This window comes from Plectropomus leopardus, chromosome 4, assembly GCF_008729295.1.
Source record: "Plectropomus leopardus isolate mb chromosome 4, YSFRI_Pleo_2.0, whole genome shotgun sequence".
Lineage (NCBI taxonomy): Eukaryota > Metazoa > Chordata > Actinopteri > Perciformes > Serranidae > Plectropomus > Plectropomus leopardus.
The window spans coordinates 151,481-170,507 of NC_056466.1; the positions used below are offsets into that span (position 1 = coordinate 151,481).

The 19,027-nt window shown below is 42.9% G+C and overlaps 1 protein-coding gene across 1 annotated transcript; it reads right to left on the reverse strand.

The window, feature by feature from the left end:
- Positions 1 to 511: 511 nt before the first annotated feature.
- Positions 512 to 18,204, reverse strand: LOC121942132 (calpain-2 catalytic subunit-like). The gene is made up of 16 exons (XM_042485255.1): positions 17,545 to 18,204; positions 14,679 to 14,748; positions 8,673 to 8,791; positions 8,392 to 8,525; positions 7,472 to 7,640; positions 6,600 to 6,683; positions 6,431 to 6,516; positions 6,163 to 6,228; positions 5,923 to 6,083; positions 5,678 to 5,847; positions 5,575 to 5,586; positions 4,609 to 4,820; positions 3,293 to 3,329; positions 2,364 to 2,429; positions 2,195 to 2,252; positions 512 to 683 (listed from the first exon to the last, which is right to left on the reverse strand). The coding sequence occupies exons 1-16, from the start codon at positions 17,779 to 17,781 to the stop codon at positions 571 to 573; spliced, it is 1,794 nt and encodes a 597-aa protein (XP_042341189.1). The 5' UTR covers positions 17,782 to 18,204; the 3' UTR covers positions 512 to 570.
- Positions 18,205 to 19,027: the final 823 nt, after the last annotated feature.

Here is a 19,027-nt window from a genome sequence, read left to right on the forward strand (position 1 = left end):
GGGGCCCACTGACATTGAGAGTGTACAGGGCCCAGAATTTGGTGCTACGCCCCTGACCAGAGCTCAACCAGAGCTCAGCGAGAGCTCACCCAGAGCTCAACCAGAGCTCAGCCAGAGCTCAACCACAGCTCAGCCAGAGCTCAGCCAGAGCTCAGCCAGAGCTCAACCAGAGCTCAACCAGAGCTCAGCCAGAGCTCAGCCAGAGCTCAACCAGAGCTCAACCAGAGCTCAGCCAGAGCTCAACCAGAGCTCAACCAGAGCTCAACCACAGCTCAGCCACAGCTCAGCCAGAGCTCAGCCAGAGCTCAACCAGAGCTCAGCCACAGCTCAACCAGAGCTCAGCCAGAGCTCAACCAGAGTTTAGCCAGGTGCTGCTGGTGGATTCTGTATTTTTTGTGTGTTTTGTGTTAGTTCCTGATAAAGTCCATGATGGTAGCATCATTTTGGTTTGTTTTTTTTTTTTTGGTTAACACATTAACACGTTATCATGTGATCAATACGTTATCTCTACAGGATGATGTTTTGTGCCCATTCTGCTGCAGGTGTGTTCCTGTTTCTGTTGGTGTTTGCTCACAAGCTAAAGTTTGTGAAAAGAACGAGATGTCTGTGTGAGGATACGTCCATCAGGTTGACCATCACCCTGGTGGTCTCCAGACTGAAGCCATCCGTCTTTATGTCAGTCCCTGTGGACAAAAGACAGGAACAATAAGAACAGATCATTTCAGTTTTTAAGTTTCTGGCCATAATAAATATAAATAAATATAATAAATCATTTTAGTGGTTTCTATTTGTAGGGAAAAAATGCCAATAATAAAAAAAAATCCATACATTTTTTAAAAAACACTTTGGAAGGCATGTTTTCTTTACAAATCAGCCAAAACTGAAACAAGAAAATAAATCTGTAAATGCTTTCAGGGGAAAATATTGCCAAGAATAAAAAAAAAATGCTTTAAAAAGCTTTAAAAAAATCACCAACAAAGGTTAAAAGGAACAAAAGCAGTCTGGAAAGCATGTTTCATTACAAAGGTTTTGCTTTTTTCCCTACAGAAGTCTGAGCAGATGAGCAGGTGATCAAGTAAACAGGTGAGCAGGTGATCAGGTGAACAGGTGTTCAGGTGAGCAGGTGATCAGGTGAGCAGGTGAACAGGTGTTCAGGTGAACAGGTGATCAGGTGAACAGGTGAACAGGTGTTCAGGTGAGCAGGTGATCAGGTGAGCAGGTGAACAGGTGTTCAGGTGAACAGGTGATCAGGTGAACAGGTGTTCAGGTGAACAGGTGAACAGGTGTTCAGGTGAACAGGTGAACAGGTGATCAGGTGAACAGGTGTTCAGGTGAACAGGTAAGTAGGTGATCAGGTTAAATGGTGATCAGGTGATTAGATAAACAGGTGATCAGCTGAAGAGGCGATGAAGTAATCAGGGAAATAGGTGAACAGGTGATGAAGTGATCAGGTAAATAGGTGTTCAGTTCAGGTGTTCAGGTGAACAGGTAATAAGGTAAATAGTTGATCAGCTTGTTACGTGCTGTTGTGTTTTGCAATGCTGTTTTCTCTGACATGCTTCAGCTGTGTGTGTGTGTGTGTGTGTGTGTGTGTGTGTGTGTGTGTGTGTGCTTCTCTTTGTTCCACAGTGCAGCTCAGCATTGATCAGGGCCTGATCACTCTGATCAGGAGCAGCTGTGGGCGGAGTCTATATTAGCTGCACGCACGGCTCACATCTCTGCAACCAACACACCTTTTTGTTGTGTTGAGGATCATTTTTGTAAATAAATGTTTTTCTTTTTGCAAACAGCCCGGTGTGTGTGTGTGTGTGTGTGTGTGTGTTTGTGTGTGTGCGTGTCCTTGTATGTTGCGGCATTTGAGCCAGTTGTAACAAGCTGAACAGGTAATCAGGTGTTCAGGTGAACAGGTAAATAGGAAATCAGGTGATCAAGTGATCAGGTGATCAGGTGAACAGGTAATGAGGTAACCAGGTGATCTGGTGATTAGGTGATCAGCTAAATAGGTGAACAGGTGATCAGGTGCTCAGGTGTTGGCGGGGAATCCCCCGAGGGCAAGTGCTGAGGGGAAGTGAAGAAGGACATGTTGAACGACTTTTGACTTGTGCACAGCCAAACAGGTGAGCAGGTAAACAGGTGAGCAGGTAAACAGGTGAGCAGGTAAACAGGTGAGCAGGTTAGTGAGGCGTCGGCTCACGTTTGCAAACGATCTTGTTGAGGATGGTCCTCAGCTCGGCAGCAGAGATCTCCATGTCCTGAAACACGACAGAAACACGTCACACCTGCAGGCTGTGGCACACCTGGTCTGCTGTTTGACCTTTGACCTCTGCAAGATGACTGGTGATGATGAGTGATGTCACACTCACGTCTCCGGCCAGTTTGGTGAAGAGTCCTCTGAATCCTGCGTCCACGTCCTCATCAGACACCGTCTCCTGGAAACCATCACCATGGCAAAGGTCAAAATGTGCACATCTTTATTTACACAGCGACACATAAACATTCATCCTCCAACAGAAACACAAGGAAAAGGCAACTAACGAGAAATGTCGCACAAAACGCAGGTGATTTATAAAGGTGAAAAAGAACCAATGCAATAGAAATGACAATTCAACTAAGTAGTTGTAATTATTATTAACATATATTTAAAATGATGTTACAGAATAAATATTTATTTATTTTATTTTATCTCGCTCACTTTTTCCAGGTCATTTTTGTGTTAATTTTTGCTTTTACCTTTTTTTGACGATGATTTGCTTTAATTAGAGATTAGAAGATGCAAAAACATAAGCTAAAAGCAAACTGAAGTATACACAGAGAGACGATGCACTAAACTAACCCTAAAGCTCCCAAATGAATCAGAAATCATCGGAGTTGTTTGTGAAGTTCCTCGTCGGGGCTCTCCGTGTTTTTGAAAGAAATCAAGCCTCTTTTCAGGTTTCAAAGGGTTAATCTTTCTGATCTGTGTCTGCACTCTGACAGGGGTGTCTCAGTGTCCCCGTGTCTCTGTGTCCCCATGTCTAAGTGTCCCTGTGTCTCAATGTGCCCTTGACTAAGTGTCCCTGTGTCTCAGTGTCCCCATCTCTAAGAGTCCCTGTGTCTCAGTGTCCCCATCTCTAAGTGTCCCTGTGTCTCAGTGTCCCCATCTCTAAGTGTCCCTGTGTCTCAGTGTCCACAGCAGGTTGAGATTGTTAAGATTTTTTCAGACCTCTGATTGGATGAAAAGGGATCACCTGCTTGTTGGACAGCAAACCACAGAGGACACGAGGACAGACACTGTCAATCAGCCTTTACTCACATCGTCCAGCTCCGCGTTGACAGGGTCGTCACAGGGTCTGACAGGACAGACAGAGACATTTAAAGGTTAGAGGACAAACAAAGGCATTAAAGTTAGAGGATAGACAGAGACATTTAACAGTCTGACGCCTTCGACCAACAAACAACCAGCGAGCAAACAACGCCTAGAGACAACGTTCAGCCTGCAGGACAGGGGGACGGTCCCTGCAGGACAGGGGAGGGTCCCTGCAGGACAGAGGAGGGTCCCTGCAGGGCGCTGCTGTGTCTGTACGTCCCTGTACATCCTGAGGTCCCCAGCCCCCAGAGCAGTGTTACACAGGGGCCAAAAGGGTCCTGGGCCCCAAAACATGATGACATGGAGACCAAAAAGACTTTCATTGTGAAAGTGCCGTGTGCAAATCAGTGTAAACTTTTCTTTATAGAAATGACTCACTGTAAAACTTCAAATTATAGGCCTGGTCCCGCTGTGGCTCCACACTCTGTGGTACGCTGTGGTTACCATGGTTACCATGACGAGCTTGTTTATACAGGTTGTTCGGGTGTATAGAGAGTGTTGTCGGCTTCCTGCTGCAGATAACGTCAGTTAGATACTCAGATCACACGGACAGACGTGTTTAAATGTTTACACGTGTGTCCGTACGGACTCACATCGTCAGCTCGCTGAGATTAATGATTATAATTTTATTTCATAATTTTAAATTTTAAAAACCACGAGCAGGGAAAAACCCCTGAGTGAATGAGAGAGATGCAAAGAGAAGAAATAAATAATCTGATTGCATTTCCGTCTTTGCTGATCGACAGTTTTACAGGAAATAAAAGTCCGTTCTGTACAGACGTCTGTCCCAAATATCAGGCTGCTCAGGTCTTTGGTTTAAGAAAATAAAAGACGTTAACGATGGTATTCAACAATCAGGAAATTTTTGGTAATTTTAATTTTTTGCCACTTTTTGGGGGATTTTTTTTTCACTAAAACTTTTTTGCTGTTTTTTTTTCTTTTTTCTAGGTTAAAAAAAAGAAAGAAGCTTTCCAGGGCTATTCCCAAAAAGCTGCGAACGCTCAGGCCTTATGGCGCCACTTCTCAGCAAAGACTTCCTGTTGCTCTGGCAGCAGGGTGGAGACATGCGAAACTTTGCCAAAATAAAAGCGGGGAGGGTTTTTCAAACAGATGACTGGCTGCTCGGCGCCAGTCGAAACACGCGCACCGCGAAACACGGAAACGGCCAGACGTTTGCTCGCTGGTTGTCGTGTCGTCCAGTCAGGATGAGGTGTGACCGGAAACCCCGAAGCGTCGTGTGAGGACAGTGTGTCGCGCCTTACAGCGTCTCTGACTGCTTCTCGGAGAAGACACGGATGCAGAAGTCTCCATTCAGGTGCGGCTCGAAGGTGGATGGGACGATCAGGTACTCTCCGGGCGGAAGCTTGAAGCGGTTGCTGACCTCACGCAGGTTAATGAAGGTCTCAGACCTCGCCGTCTGAGCGTGTGTCAGGAAGAAGTTCTTGTCCAGGTGAACCTCCCTCTGCCCACTGAACTGAGGAGACAGCAGCCAATCAGGACACAGAGCACAGGAACATTATGTACGGACAAAAATACCTGAATACCTGGGCACCTGGATACTTAAATACCTGGATACCTGGATACTTAAATACCTGGATACCTGGATACTTAAATACCTGGATACTTAAATACCTAGATACTTAAATACCTGGATACTTAAATACCTGGATACTTAAATACCTGAATACCCGACAGCTGAAAGTTGTCTTAAACACTGGGGGGAGTTGAAGTTGCCTTTAAAAAGATCCAGAAAATAAGATTCGGTGGCGACTGTGACGTTGACAGTGAAATGTGCACGTGTTGATTTTAACGTGGCGCTCTGCCGCTCGCTGTCTGTGACACGTGGCGGTCTGTGACACGTGGCGGTCTGTGACACGTGGCGGTCTGTCTGCTCATATTTACCGTTTTCTGTTATTTACTGTTATCCTCAGAATAACGCAGTTGAACGTTGCTTCTTTGTCATTTAACCTCACAGGAACATTATTTGAAATGAAAAACATTCTCAAAACGTTCTTGAATGTTAGATTCAAATGTTTTCTGTAAAACATTATTACAACTTGTAGGGAACGTTAGCCAATGTTGTGGGAACATTCCCTGTAGTTTTGGCGGTTTGCGCTCAGCAGCTGAAATCTGGGATTCTCAGTTTCCCGTCGTCATCACAGACTCTCGTTTAGCGTTTTCAGTGTTTGACCTTTGACATGTGGCTGCTGCCGGGCTCCGCGGCTCACCTGTTGGGGGACCTAAAGTCAAACACAGAGGTCAGAGGTCAGAGGTCAGAGACTCCTCAGCGTCTCGATGAGGTCTTTGACGTGGTCTCTGAGGCAGTCTGACCTCGTAGATGGCGAATCCAACGGTGTGCATGTCCTCGCCCTGTTTGCGCAGCTTCCTGCGGTTCTTCTGGATCAGACCGACCACGAAGCTGCAGCCGTTCTCGCCGTCGTCGGGGTCGTCGTCCTCCTCCTCCAGCTTGATCACAAACTGCGGGTTCATCCAGAACGTGTCTGCGGAGACAGAGCGGCTCACATAAGCCGGCCCAAACAACCCGGCTCAGACACACTCAGACTTCCTGTACTCACAGGGGTGGTTCCTGCAGCCTCCGGCGGTGGACCCTCTCCGCCAGGAGCCGTCAAACTTGCTGACGCTCCAGTGTTTAACCGAGTCGTCTAAGATGGTGTCAGGCGTCAGGGTGCACACCTCGATCCGAGAGTAGTGACGCAGGAAGTCGTTGTAGGACATCCTGCAGATACGGACAGGACAGAGAGGTGTCTCACTCTGCAGCCGCAAACACAGAGTCTGAAAATGTCCCCCAGACTCACCAGAACTCTCCGTCCTCCGCGTTGGCGTGCGGACAGTCTCCCTGCACAGAGTTCCACTCAGACGACCTGCGGGGACGACAGGACGAGTCAACGCACCACAGACAACACGCCAACATGCAAAGACAGGCTCAGACTGCTGGGGGGTGGTTTTTTTGTCTCGTGTTTTGTCCTGTTGTGTCGTGTTGTAGCGTGTCATATCGTGTCTTGGCGTGTCGTGTCATGTGGTGTGCTGTCGTGTCGTGGCGTGTTGCGTGCAGTGTCTTGTCACCCGTCGCTCCAGGCTCCAGTCCACTCCACCTGACCCCAGGGGTTTCTCACCCTCACCAGCTTCTCCATGCGGCCGCGGTAGTTCACCTGCAAACAAAATCAACATTCACACGTTTCTCGCCATATTTCATATCGACTCGTCTCGGTTCATTCTCAGGAAGTGACATCACCTCCACGGCGCCAGTCAGCGAGTAGGCGTGGCCTTTCACCAGCTTCTGACGAGTGACGGCCTCTGAGTCTGAGGCGCTGGTGATCTGCAACAACAGACAGAAAATAAAAACATCTCCATCATCACAAATGTAATTCTGTAAACCTGATGTCTTCATGCTCGGAAAAAAAAAAAGGGGGGTCTGAGGACACTGGGGGGTTTGAGGACACTGGGGGGTTTGAGGACACTGGGGGCTTAGCCCCTAAAAGTTTTGTTTTTAAATTGCCAAAAGTTTTGGAATCACGTTTTCCTTAAAAAATTTTGGCAAAATTTTTCTTTAAACATTATTCACTTTTTTGTCCCTTTAAAATGTCCAATGGTTTTTAAAACCTTTGGTAACACACTATAGACACGGTCTTCATAGAAAGTGTAACCAAACAATTTTATCAGTTCTTTTTTTCTTTTAATATTTTTGGCAATGTTTTTTCTTTGAAACTTTTTGGGGGTTTCTTGGCATTTTTTTAAACCATGTAGGTGATTTTTTTCTCTAAAAAATTGTTGACATTTTTTTGCACATTTTTGATGATTTTTAAAGGAAACATGACTTCCAAAATGGCATCATTTATCACAGCTTGAAACTGTCACAACAGAAAGCATGTTTGGATTTTCAAATTTTGGACAGTCCTTGAACAGATATTTTTTATGCTGATTCTCAAACGTTCGGGGACATTCTGATGTCTCTGGACATCACAGGTCATCAGTTTTTACGGGCTAATCTTTGTTACTTTCTTCTCCTCAGAGTGAAACATTCACACACACACACTCGGTGTGAAGTGGAGGGCAGAGCCGACCGTTTGAGGTCAGCTCCCTGTGCCACTGAAGCTTCAGACTCACGTCGATAGAGCAGCCAAGCAGCGCTCCAGCCTCCAGAGCCTTCTTGATGATCTGGAACAGGTTGGACGGCGGGCGCTGGAGGTCGTAGTTCTCTGCGATTCCTCCCGTAAAATCCTCAAAGCCCTCAGTGGTAGAGCCGCCAGACAGAGCTTCATAACAGCCGTTCACCCTGAGAGCATCAAACAGAGCATCACACACACAGTGTCACACACAGAGCATCAAACAGAGCGTCACACACAGAGCATCACACACAGAGCATCACACAGAGCATCACACACAGAGCATCAAACAGAGCATCATTGAGCGCCTCATGCTTCCACACATCAAAGACATTACTGACTCACACCTGGACCCCCTACAGTTTGCCTACAGAGCCAACAGGTCTGTAGATGATGCAGTTAACCTGGCCTTGCATTTCATCCTCCAGCACCTGGACTCCCAAGAGATCCTATGCCACAGAGCATCAAACAGAGCATCACACACAGAGCATCAGAGCATCACACACAGCAGCACACAGAGCATCACACACAGAGCATCAAACAAAGCATCACACACAGAGCAGCACACAGAGCATCACACACGGAGCATCAAACAAAGCATCACACACAGAGCAGCACACAGAGCATCACACACGGAGCATCAAACAAAGCATCACACACAGAGCAGCACACAGAGCAGCAGGAGTTACAGAGCTGATTGTTTCTACAATCTGATCATCAGTCAGCGGGTTTCCATTAATTGAAATTGCAAATATGAATTATGTCCAATGGAAACAAGCCAATTTCAAGAAAAAAAACTCCCAAAAGTTTTTAATCTTTTCTAGATCACATGACACTGCGAGGTCACATGACGCTGTGAGGTCACATGACACTGTGAGGTCACATGACACTGTGAGGTCACATGACACCGCGAGGTCTTACTTGGCGTAGGCCTTCTCCAGAAGCGCGCTCCAGAACTCCCTCCCCTCGGCTGAGTGCACAAACATCAGCTCGCCATCTTTGACCGGGAGACGGTCGTCAATCACAACGTCCACCCATTCCCCGAACTGCCAGAACTGCAGAGAGACAGACAGAAGTACAGAAAGACAGAGAGACAGACAGAGAGACAGAGAGACGTTTACTTTGGATTGACCCTCTTCAGCCACCGTAGCTCAGCTTCTGTTGTGTTCAGCCAGCCAATCAGAGCGTCCCGTTTCTGTCACCTGGAAGTGGAAGATGCCGGCGTAGTCGTCTCCGAAGCCCTGATCGGTGGGGACGACTCTGGCCATCACGAACTCGTTCAGTGTCAGCGAGGCAATGGCGGCCAACAGCCAGCAGTCACCTGGAGACAAAGGACACACCTGAGGGTGAGCGCTGCTCCTGCAGGCGGCACTGAGACACTGCAGCTCAGAGAGACAATGTCCGTCCTCAACATGCGGACGCTGCAGGAGACAGCGTGGACAGGAGAAAGTAATATCGAGAATTTTGGACTTAAAAACTGATTTGTCTTTCACCTTTCTGTAGCTTTGGATTATTCAGTAAGAGGGACACAAACGTCTTTACGGACGCAGGCAAAGAAAGACATTTACAAAATGCTGCAGAGGACTCTCTTAGTTAATTCTATTAATTTAATGGAAAACATGACTTTGTCCTTCAGACGACAAACAGAAAAGGAGATAAATATGAGGACAAAGTGGACTCTCACAGTCAGTCCATGTTGTGGCTTTTGTCCGTCCTCTGTTGTTTCAGACCTCACCTGTTAGACGTCTTCTTAGAAAGAAATATGAAAATAAAAGAACTGGTCTTTTAACATTATATAAATGATTTAAATATAAAATGTGTGGGAAATGTTTTAAATGACATAAAGACAAACTTAGTTTAAGAACTAAAGTTTTCACCGAGACACAAACTGCTTTTCCTCTCAGCTTCCTCAAACGCTCAGGAAGCAGCTGAAACACAAACTGCTGACGCTTCAGCGGCGCCGACGAGGACGCACGTGGACACGCAAACAACAACAACAATAATATTAATAATATTAATAATAGTGATGAAAGTGTCCTGAAGCGTATCAAACAAACCTCACTGGGTTTGATTTACTCTGATGGTGAGACAGTGGATTAACCCTTTCATATCTGCATCAGCATGACTTTTTTTTTTGCATTTTAATGCCTTTTAGAAATATATTAACCCCTGACACTCCAGCAAACTTGTTTGATTTGGGTCATTTCTTGTTAAGTTGCTCTTCTTCATGTGTTTTTAAAAGAAATCAGCTTTTAAAGGGTTAAACTCTCAGCAGGAAATGACTGCCTGCTGCTGCTCCGCCCAACCACAAACATTCACTGTTTCAGTGTTTAACTGAACAACCGACTGTAACACACACACAGACACACACACACAAATACACGCACACACACACACACACACACACACAAATACACGCACACACACACACACACACACACACACACACAAATACACACACACACACACACACACACACACACAAATATACACACACACAACTAACCATATGTGTATGTATTTGTGGGTGTGTGTGTATTTGTGTGTGTGTGTGTGTGTGTGTGTGTGTGTGTGCGTGCGTGTGTGTGTGTGTGTGTGGGTAAACAGATATTTGCAGCAGTTTCACAACAACATCACAGTCTGTGGTTTAATGAAGGCACGACACGCTGATGACTCACACACACTCACACACACCCAATGTCTGACTGTGTGTGTGTGAGTGTGTGTGTCTGTCTGTGTGTGTGTGAGTGTGTGTGTGTGTGTGTGTGTGTGTGTATCTGACTGTGTGTGTGTGTGAGTGTGTGTGTATCTGACTGTGTCTGTGTGTGTATCTGACTGTGTGTGTGTCTGTGTGTGTGAGTGTGTGTGTATCTGACTGTGTGTGTGTGTGTGTGTGTTTGTGTGTATCTGACTGTGTGTGTGTGTGTGTGTGTGTGTGTGTGTATCTGAGTGTGTGTGTGTGTGTGTGTATCTGACTGTGTGTGTGTGTGTGTGTGTGTGTGTGTGTGTGTGTGTGAGTGTGTGTCTTAGGGTGGTCTCTCTCTCTCTGATGTTTGTCTCTCGCCCTCTAACTAGCTGGCAGGCCTCTCCTGTCCCTCTCCTTCCTGCTCGGCCAATCAGGGCTCAGCGTGGCAGCGCCCTATGATTACAGTGGATCAGGTTCTCATCAGGTTCTCTGCACAGAGAACCTTCTGCTGTAAACACACTTGTTCTGTTCTGTTAAAAAACACTTAATCTCAACTCTGATGAGTTTTTTTTAAGGTTTCAGAAAATGACTCATCTGTGAATCTGTTTCACTTCAACCTTTCAACAGTTTAAACTGTGTAACTGTTAAAGGGTTTAAACGTTTTATAGTTATAGTTAAGTAATGTATGAAACCTGTAACAGTGTGAACGGTGGTTATAGATTTATAGCTATAGTTAAGTAATGTATGAAAAACGTGTTACAGTGTCAACGTTGGTTAGAGGTTTATAGTTATAGTTAACTAATGTATGAAACCTGTGATGTGTGAATGGCGGTTATAGATTTATAGTTATAGTTAAGTAATGTATGAAACCTGTGACGTGTGAACGTTGGTTATAGATTTATAGTTATAGTTAAGTAATGTATGAAACCTGTGACGTGTGAACGTTGGTTATAGATTTATAGCTATAGTTAAGTAATGTATGAAACCTGTGACGTGTGAACGTTGGTTATAGATTTATAGTTATAGTTAAGTAATGTATGAAACCTGTGACGTGTGAACGTTGGTTATAGATTTATAGCTATAGTTAAGTAATGTATGAAACCTGTTACAGTGTGAACGTTGGTTATAGATTTATAGTTATAGTTAAGTAATGTATGAAACCAGTGAGAGTGTGAATAGTGGTTATAGATTTATAGTTATAGTTAAGTAATGTATGAAACCTGTGACGTGTGAACGTTGGTTATAGATTTATAGCTATAGTTAAGTAATGTATGAAACCTGTTACAGTGTGAACGTTGGTTATAGATTTATAGATAGTTAAATAATGTATGAAACCTGTGACGTGTGAACGTTGGTTATAGATTTATAGTCATAGTTAAGTAATGTATGAAACCTGTGACGTGTGAACGTTGGTTATAGATTTATAGCTATAGTTAAGTAATGTATGAAACCTGTGACGTGTGAACGTTGGTTATAGATTTATAGCTATAGTTAAGTAATGTATGAAACCTGTTACAGTGTGAACGTTGGTTATAGATTTATAGTTATAGTTAAGTAATGTATGAAACCTGTGACGTGTGAACAGTGGTTATAGATTTATAGTTATAGTTAAGTAATGTATGAAACCTGTGACGTGTGAACAGTGGTTATAGATTTATAGCTATAGCTACTAATGTATGAAAAACCTGTGACAGTGTGAACGTTGGTTATAGATTTATAGTTATAGTTAAGTAATGTATGAAACCTGTGACGTGTGAACGTTGGTTATAGATTTATAGTTATAGTTAAGTAATGTATGAAACCTGTGACGTGTGAACGTTGGTTATAGATTTATAGTTATAGTTAAGTAATGTATGAAACCTGTGACGTTTGTGAACGTTGGTTATAGATTTATAGTTATAGTTAAGTAATGTATGAAACCTGTGACAGTGTGAACGTTGGTTATAGATTTATAGTTATAGTTAAGTAATGTATGAAACCTGTGACAGTGTGAACGTGGTTATAGATCTATATAGTTATAGTTAACTAATGTATGAAAAACCTGTGACAGTGTGAACGTTGGTTATAGATTTATAGTTTATAGTTAACTAATGTATGAAAAACCTGTGACAGTGTGAACGTTGGTTATAGATTTATAGTTATAGTTAAGTAATGTATGAAACCTGTGACGTGTGAACGTTGGTTATAGATTTATAGTTATAGTTAAGTAATGTATGAAACCTGTGACAGTGTGAACGTTGGTTATAGATTTATAGTTATAGTTAACTAATGTATGAAAAACCTGTGACAGTGTGAACGTTGGTTATAGATTTATAGTTATAGTTAACTAATGTATGAAAAACCTGTGACAGTGTGAACGTTGGTTATAGATTTATAGTTATAGTTAACTAATGTATGAAAAAACCTGTGACTGTGAATGTTGGTTATAGATTTATAGTTATAGTTAAGTAATGTATGAAAAACCTGTGACAGTGTGAACGTTGGTTATAGATTTATAGTTATATAGTTAACTAATGTATGAAAAACCTGTGACAGTGTGAACGTTGGTTATAGATTTATAGTTATAGTTAACTAATGTATGAAAAACCTGTGACAGTGTGAATGTTGGTTATAGATTTATAGTTATAGTTAAGTAATGTATGAAACCTGTGACGTGGGTAGGAACCAGAGCCTTCAGCTACCACGCTCCTCTCCTATGGAACCATCTTCCATTTTCGGTCAGGGAGGCAGACACCGTTTCACTTTTAAGGGTAGACTTAAGACCTTCCTCTTTGATAAAGCTTATAATTAGGGCTGGCTCAGGCTGCCTGGACCAGCCCATAGTTAGGCTGACATAGGTTTAAACCTGCCGGGGGACTTCCTCTGATACGCTGAGCTCCTTTCCTTCTCTCAATGCCGCCATCAGAAATCATGCATGTCTGTTTACTGCATTGCCATGTGCAAGCTTAGCTTAGCTCTGTGATAGCCTTGTGGTACTCTCACTACCTGGGGCTCGCGATTACAGAGCCTGGGTCTGTTGAACTGCACTACGCTAATCCTGCTGCCTCTCGGGAGCGTTCCTGCCCCTTGTTTCCTAGTTTCCCTGGATCCTGGCCGTAACCTTGACTGTGCCTGACCGTGGTGATAGCTGTGCTGATGCTGTTATCCTGCCTTTGGTTGTGCTCGTGCTGTGGCTGTACTGATTCTGTGCCCCCCGCTCGCCCTGATCGTGGTCTGGTCCTGGTTGCGCCGATGCTGTGATCTTGCCTTTGGACAACTCCCTTTCACATATGCATGAGACTGTTATCATCTCTATCAACATCATCATAGAGAGCAATTACTAATTTCACACCTGCTGTTATTGTAATATGACATGCATCTGTTTCTATTATTGCTGTGCCCTCCCCCCCCTCTCTCTCCCCCCTCTCTCCCCTCTTTCTCTCTCTTTCCTTTTTTGACATGATTGTATTTCATTTGCTATTTACGACATCTATTGCTCGTCTGTCCGTCCTGGAAGAGGGATCCCTCACTATCCTCTACCGCTCATCCTGAGGTTTCTTCCTCTTTTTTTCCCCGTTACAGGGGTTCTTTTTGGGGAGTTTTTTCCTCGGGTGATGTGAGGGTCTAAGGGCAGAGGGATGTCGTACACTGTAAAGCCCTCTGAGGCAAACCTTGTTTTGTGATAATGGGCTCTATAAATAAAACTGACTTGACTTGACTTGACGTGTGAACGTTGGTTATAGATTTATAGTTATAGTTAAGTAATGTATGAAACCTGTGACGTGTGAACGTTGGTTATAGATTTATAGTTATAGTTAAGTAATGTATGAAACCTGTGACGTGTGAACGGTGGTTATAGATTTATAGTTATAGTTAAGTAATGTGTGAAACCTGTGACGTGTGAACGTTGGTTATAGATTTATAGTTATAGTTAAGTAATGTATGAAACCTGTGACGTGTGAACGGTGGTTATAGATTTATAGTTATAGTTAAGTAATGTATGAAACCTGTGACGTGTGAACGGTGGTTATAGATTTATAGTTATAGTTAAGTAATGTATGAAACCTGTGACGTGTGAACGGTGGTTATAGATTTATAGTTATAGTTAAGTAATGTATGAAACAGCCGTGAACACAGAGGGTTTATTCTGATCGGCTGCTGATCAGTGAGCTCGGTAATAGCAGCTGCTGTTCTCTCTGTTAGAAAGGGTTAAATCCTTAAACTGTGAAAGGGTTAAACGTTTATAGGGTTAAACTGTTAAACTAGACTAGTAAACTGTTAAAGGGTTAACTGCTGTTAACACTGTTACAGGTTTTTCATACATTAGTTAACTATAACTATAAAACGTTTAACCCTTTCACAGTTTAAGGCTTTAACCCTTTCTAACGGAGAGAACAGCAGCTGCTTTTATCAGCAGCAGTCGGTCAGACTTCAGTCTGCCGAGGAAAAACTGATCCGGGTCCGCCTGGAGCTCTACGGCGTTTCACTGCTCACAAACATAATTCACCAAACGATCTTCAAGGAAATTCAGCTTCAAACTCACCCAGAGCTCCCTGACAGATATCAGTCCTGGTGGCTCCACCCATGATGAACTCAGGCTTACTGACCAGCTCCTGAGGGGGGACAAGACCAGATCAGGGACACTGAGACACTGAGGACACTGAGATACTGAGACAGTGAGGACACTGACATACTGGGGACACTGAGACACTGAGGACACTGAGGACACTGAGATACTGAGACAATGAGGACAATGAGGACACTGAGATACTGAGACAGTGAGGACACTGACATACTGGGGACACTGAGACACTGAGGACACTGAGGACACTGAGATACTGAGACAATGAGGACAATGAGGACACTGAGATACTGGGGACACTGAGGACACTGAGGACACTGAGACTCTAATGACACTGAGACACTGAGGTATTGACGTTCTACCACCACACTGAGAAAATACTCCACTGTCAGCAAAAGTGCTGCATTAAACCTGACTCCTCTTTACTTCCTGTTTTTAAAACGTCTCACAGTGAGACATCTGCACAAGGACGCCTGTCCGACGCTCGTCCTCTGAAGACGCTCGTCCTCTGAGGACGCTCTTGACTCGGTCACCGTCACTCTGCGTTTGAGAATATAACAAAAACACAAACTAACGCTGAATAAAAACACACAAACTTTCCTCCCGATCATCAGTTTCTGACGAGAACATCGAGAAAAGTGTTTTCATTTAAGTTTCTTGTAAAGGACGAATAAAGGACGGCTGAGGGGAGGGAAACACTGGAGTTTCTTCTTTAACCCTTTGAATCCTGGAGCCTGATCAGTTTTCTTGTGCTACTTTCAGACGTATTTAACAAAAATTTGAAGCTTTAAAAATCTGCACAAACTGGTTTGATTTCTTTCAACAACATGAAAAAAACCAACAACGAGCGACTCAGTGAGAAATGTTTCACAAACTGTGACAACATTCGTTGATTTAGAAAAAAAATTTAAGCTCGGGAAAAATATTAAGGAAAAAAAAAAGCTGGAGAAAAACTGTAATTATCATTGTAATATATTTAAAGTTATGTTACAGAATTATTGTGATATTTTTCTGGGTTATTTCCTCATTTGTTTTTGAAGCTCTTTCGCCTCTTTTCTTCTTTTATTGATTCATTCACATATTTACTAATTTTCACGTCAGTTTCTATTATTATATCTAATTTGGGGTCATTTCTTCTTTGCTCAGTGAAGAAATGAATCATTTGAGGATTGAAAGGGTTAAATTCTTGAGGTTTCTTTGGGCGTAACGTTGGCTCCGTTTTTAAGGAGTTGTATGTTCTGAAGGAACACGAGTGTCGTGACGGCCTGTTTGCACATCGAGCACAGACTCGCACTTTGACTTTGACGAAATGACTTTTAGACTTTCACTCGGTGAGTTTCGGACAGAAACGACGTCATTTTCCGCTCAGAAATCTGAGCTCCGGTGTTGCCTTCAGGTACTTGTTGCTGTTGTTGGAATGAAGAGTTTTGACTGCGAACGCCGCCTTTTTTATGAAATGGTTGAGCTGATGTTTCCTCGCAGGAACCTCCTGCATGTTTATGGGAGCAGAGTGACTCATCTGTTGGGTATGAAGGATCTCTGATGACTCACTGCGACTGCGTGTATTTCAGCCACAGCTGAACATCCGGCTTTGAAACGATCTCTGAATATTACAGATAACATATTTAATAAACAGTCATAATCTCTGAAACCTGAAGGCATCTCTGTAACATTGTTTTGGTTTTGACTTTGTGAGCCGTCAGCTGATCACGAGGACGTTTGACATGTTTTTATTTTCTGCATCAAGTTTCTATAAATCTGTCATTTCTTTTTCTTTCCCACTTCCTGTTTGTTTTAATTGCATCTGTAACTCCGTCATTGTGATAATCATCGACATCAAAAGTTTTCCATGATTTACTTTCATTTATTTACATGATTTCTGCAGTTCCTGTTCACATACACTCACAGCATCCTTAGGGACTGTTGGTTATTTATGGGCGGAGGGGCTCGTGCAAAAAGGAAACAGTGGTCAGAGTGTGTTTGGCAGCTTCCCCTGACTAATGATTTGTTATTTTGACGGGCAAACGATGTTAAATGGCTGGATTTTGTTTTTGAGTTACTGACTTTGAAAGAGAACACGCACAAGTCTGCAGAAGATATTTTCCTTGATTTTTTTTTTTTTTTTTTTTTGCCAATTTTCAAAAAAAACTTTTTTTTGGTGGTTATTTTAATGTTCTTTTTTTTTTCAAAATTTTTTGCCATTTTTAAGGAAAGTCCTTTTTTCTGTAAGAGCTTTTTTTCTTCAAAATGTTTGTGAATAATTGTTTTGTTGTTTTTTAAAAAAAAATTTCTTTATCTTTTATCTTTATTTTCTTTAATTTTTTTGGGCAATTAAAAAAAAATCAAAAGGTGATTCAAGAAGGCACTTTTTTTTCTCTAAAAATTTTTGGAATATATTTTTTCTTTAATTTTTTAAAGAAAGCATTTTGTCAAACTTTTTTTCTTTTCTTCCCTTTTTTGTGATCTTTTAGCTTTATTCTTTAAAATGTTTGGCTTTTTTTCTTTATCATTATTGGGTAAATTTAAAAGAAATAGTTCTATAATTTTTGTTTACTTAATTTTTTTTGAGAAATAGTTTTGAATACCCAAAATGACAGCAGAAAGTCGAAAATCTGAAACTCTAGTTGCATTTTCACATTTCTGACGGTGCTTGAACGCATCGTGAGTCCCGCTGGGAGGAGCCGTCTCCTCACATAAATACTGAACAGTCCCTAACTTCAGGGCGGCGTCTCGCAGTTATGTGCCTGAAGGGAGTCTGACAGCAGATCTTCTCCCAGCCCCACCCAGTCCCGGCCTCGGCCCGGGCCTCCGGTCCCGGTGGTCTTACCGTGGGCCTCTTCCAGGTGACGCCGCGGACCTTGTAGGAGCTCCGGCCCAGCTCTTTGAAGCCCAGCGCCTCCGGGGCGGCGGGGAAGGTCGGGTCACAGAAGAGCCTCCCGGAGGACAGACACTGAGCCCGCAGCGCGCTGAAGTCCTGGTTCAGGTACCGGACCGCTTTCGCGTTGGTCCCGAAGCCCGCAGCCATGGCCCGCTTCTTGGCCAGGGTGCTGGCCACTCCGGACATGATGGAGGAGCCGAGGAGAACAAGAAGGAGGACAAGAAGGACAAGAAGGAGAGAGTCGGTCCAACGGTCCGCAGAGAGACGAGAAAAACTTTTTCCTCCCAAACAGATTCAGTCTGTCAGACCTCCGCCCCAAAACCAGAGGAGGAGCCGGACCTCCCCCTGCACCACCCTCTGTCTCTGCACCTCCTTCACAGTCGGCAGGGAGCATTCACACAACACTAACGTTACCTACAGGTTGTAATAATGTGTTAAAGAAAACGTTGTAATCTAACGTTCAAAGAACGTTTAAAGGATGTTTCTGATTTCAGGCGAAGTTCCCGTGAGGTTAAATACTGATGTGTTTCAGTGATGCAGAGGGGACAGACAGAGTGGACACCGTCTGGACATGGAAATGAACACAGGGGGGACAGACGGTGTCCACTCTGTCAGCCTCTTCTCTTTGTTTTAAAATAATATGTTTACTGCTTTGTTTTATTATATGTTCCAAATAAACGTTTCAATCAAACACTGAATCTCACTTCCTGCCTCACTGTGACAAACACAACATTTACCAACATTTACCAACACTTACCAACATTTACCAAACATTTACCAAATATTTACCAACATTTACCAACATTTACCAACACTTACCAACATTTACCAACACTTACCAACATTTACCAAATATTTACCAACATTTACCAAACACTTACCAACATTTACCAATATTTACCAAACACTTACAAACATTTACCAACATTTACAAACATTTACCAACATTTACAAACATTTACCAAACATTTACCAACGTTTACCAAACATTTACAAACGTTTACCAAATATTTACAAACGTTTACCACACTCACTAAATCCTGATTATCCACAAAAAACTGCCGTTTATATCTGGAATATCATCATAGACGAAGAGAAATCAGCTCTACGCCAAATGTTTCTACGTAACTAAAACAGAACGTATATAATACGTGTCTCAAATATATTTTTGTAATGTATTTAATAATTTAACAATCTGTTATTTTGCTTTGGCGACAACATAGCAAAAACATCCGTGCCAATAAAGCTGATTTGAATTTGAGAGTTGACGGATCAGAGAATGTTCTTTTATGAAACGTTCCCACTATGTTACATGAGAACCAAGGAGGAACATTTCCAAAGCACATTCAGAACATGTTATCGAGGAATGAGATTACACAACATTTTTTTAATCAAAATGTAATGTGGTATTTTAACAGTATATATATATATA

What these genes read in the sequence shown, in the direction of transcription:
- LOC121942132 (XM_042485255.1), bottom strand. Translation starts at nt 17,781, where the DNA reads ATGTCCGGAGTGGCCAGCACCCTGGCCAAGAAGCGGGCCATGGCTGCG. An exon ending in CTGGAGAAGGCCTACGCCAA is followed by an intron (nt 7,641 to 8,391) that starts GTAAGACCTCGC and finishes TGATGCTCTCAG; the next exon opens with GGTGAACGGCTGTTATGAAG. An exon ending in TCAACGCGGAGCTGGACGAT is followed by an intron (nt 2,430 to 3,292) that starts GTGAGTAAAGGC and finishes GATGGTTTCCAG; the next exon opens with GAGACGGTGTCTGATGAGGA.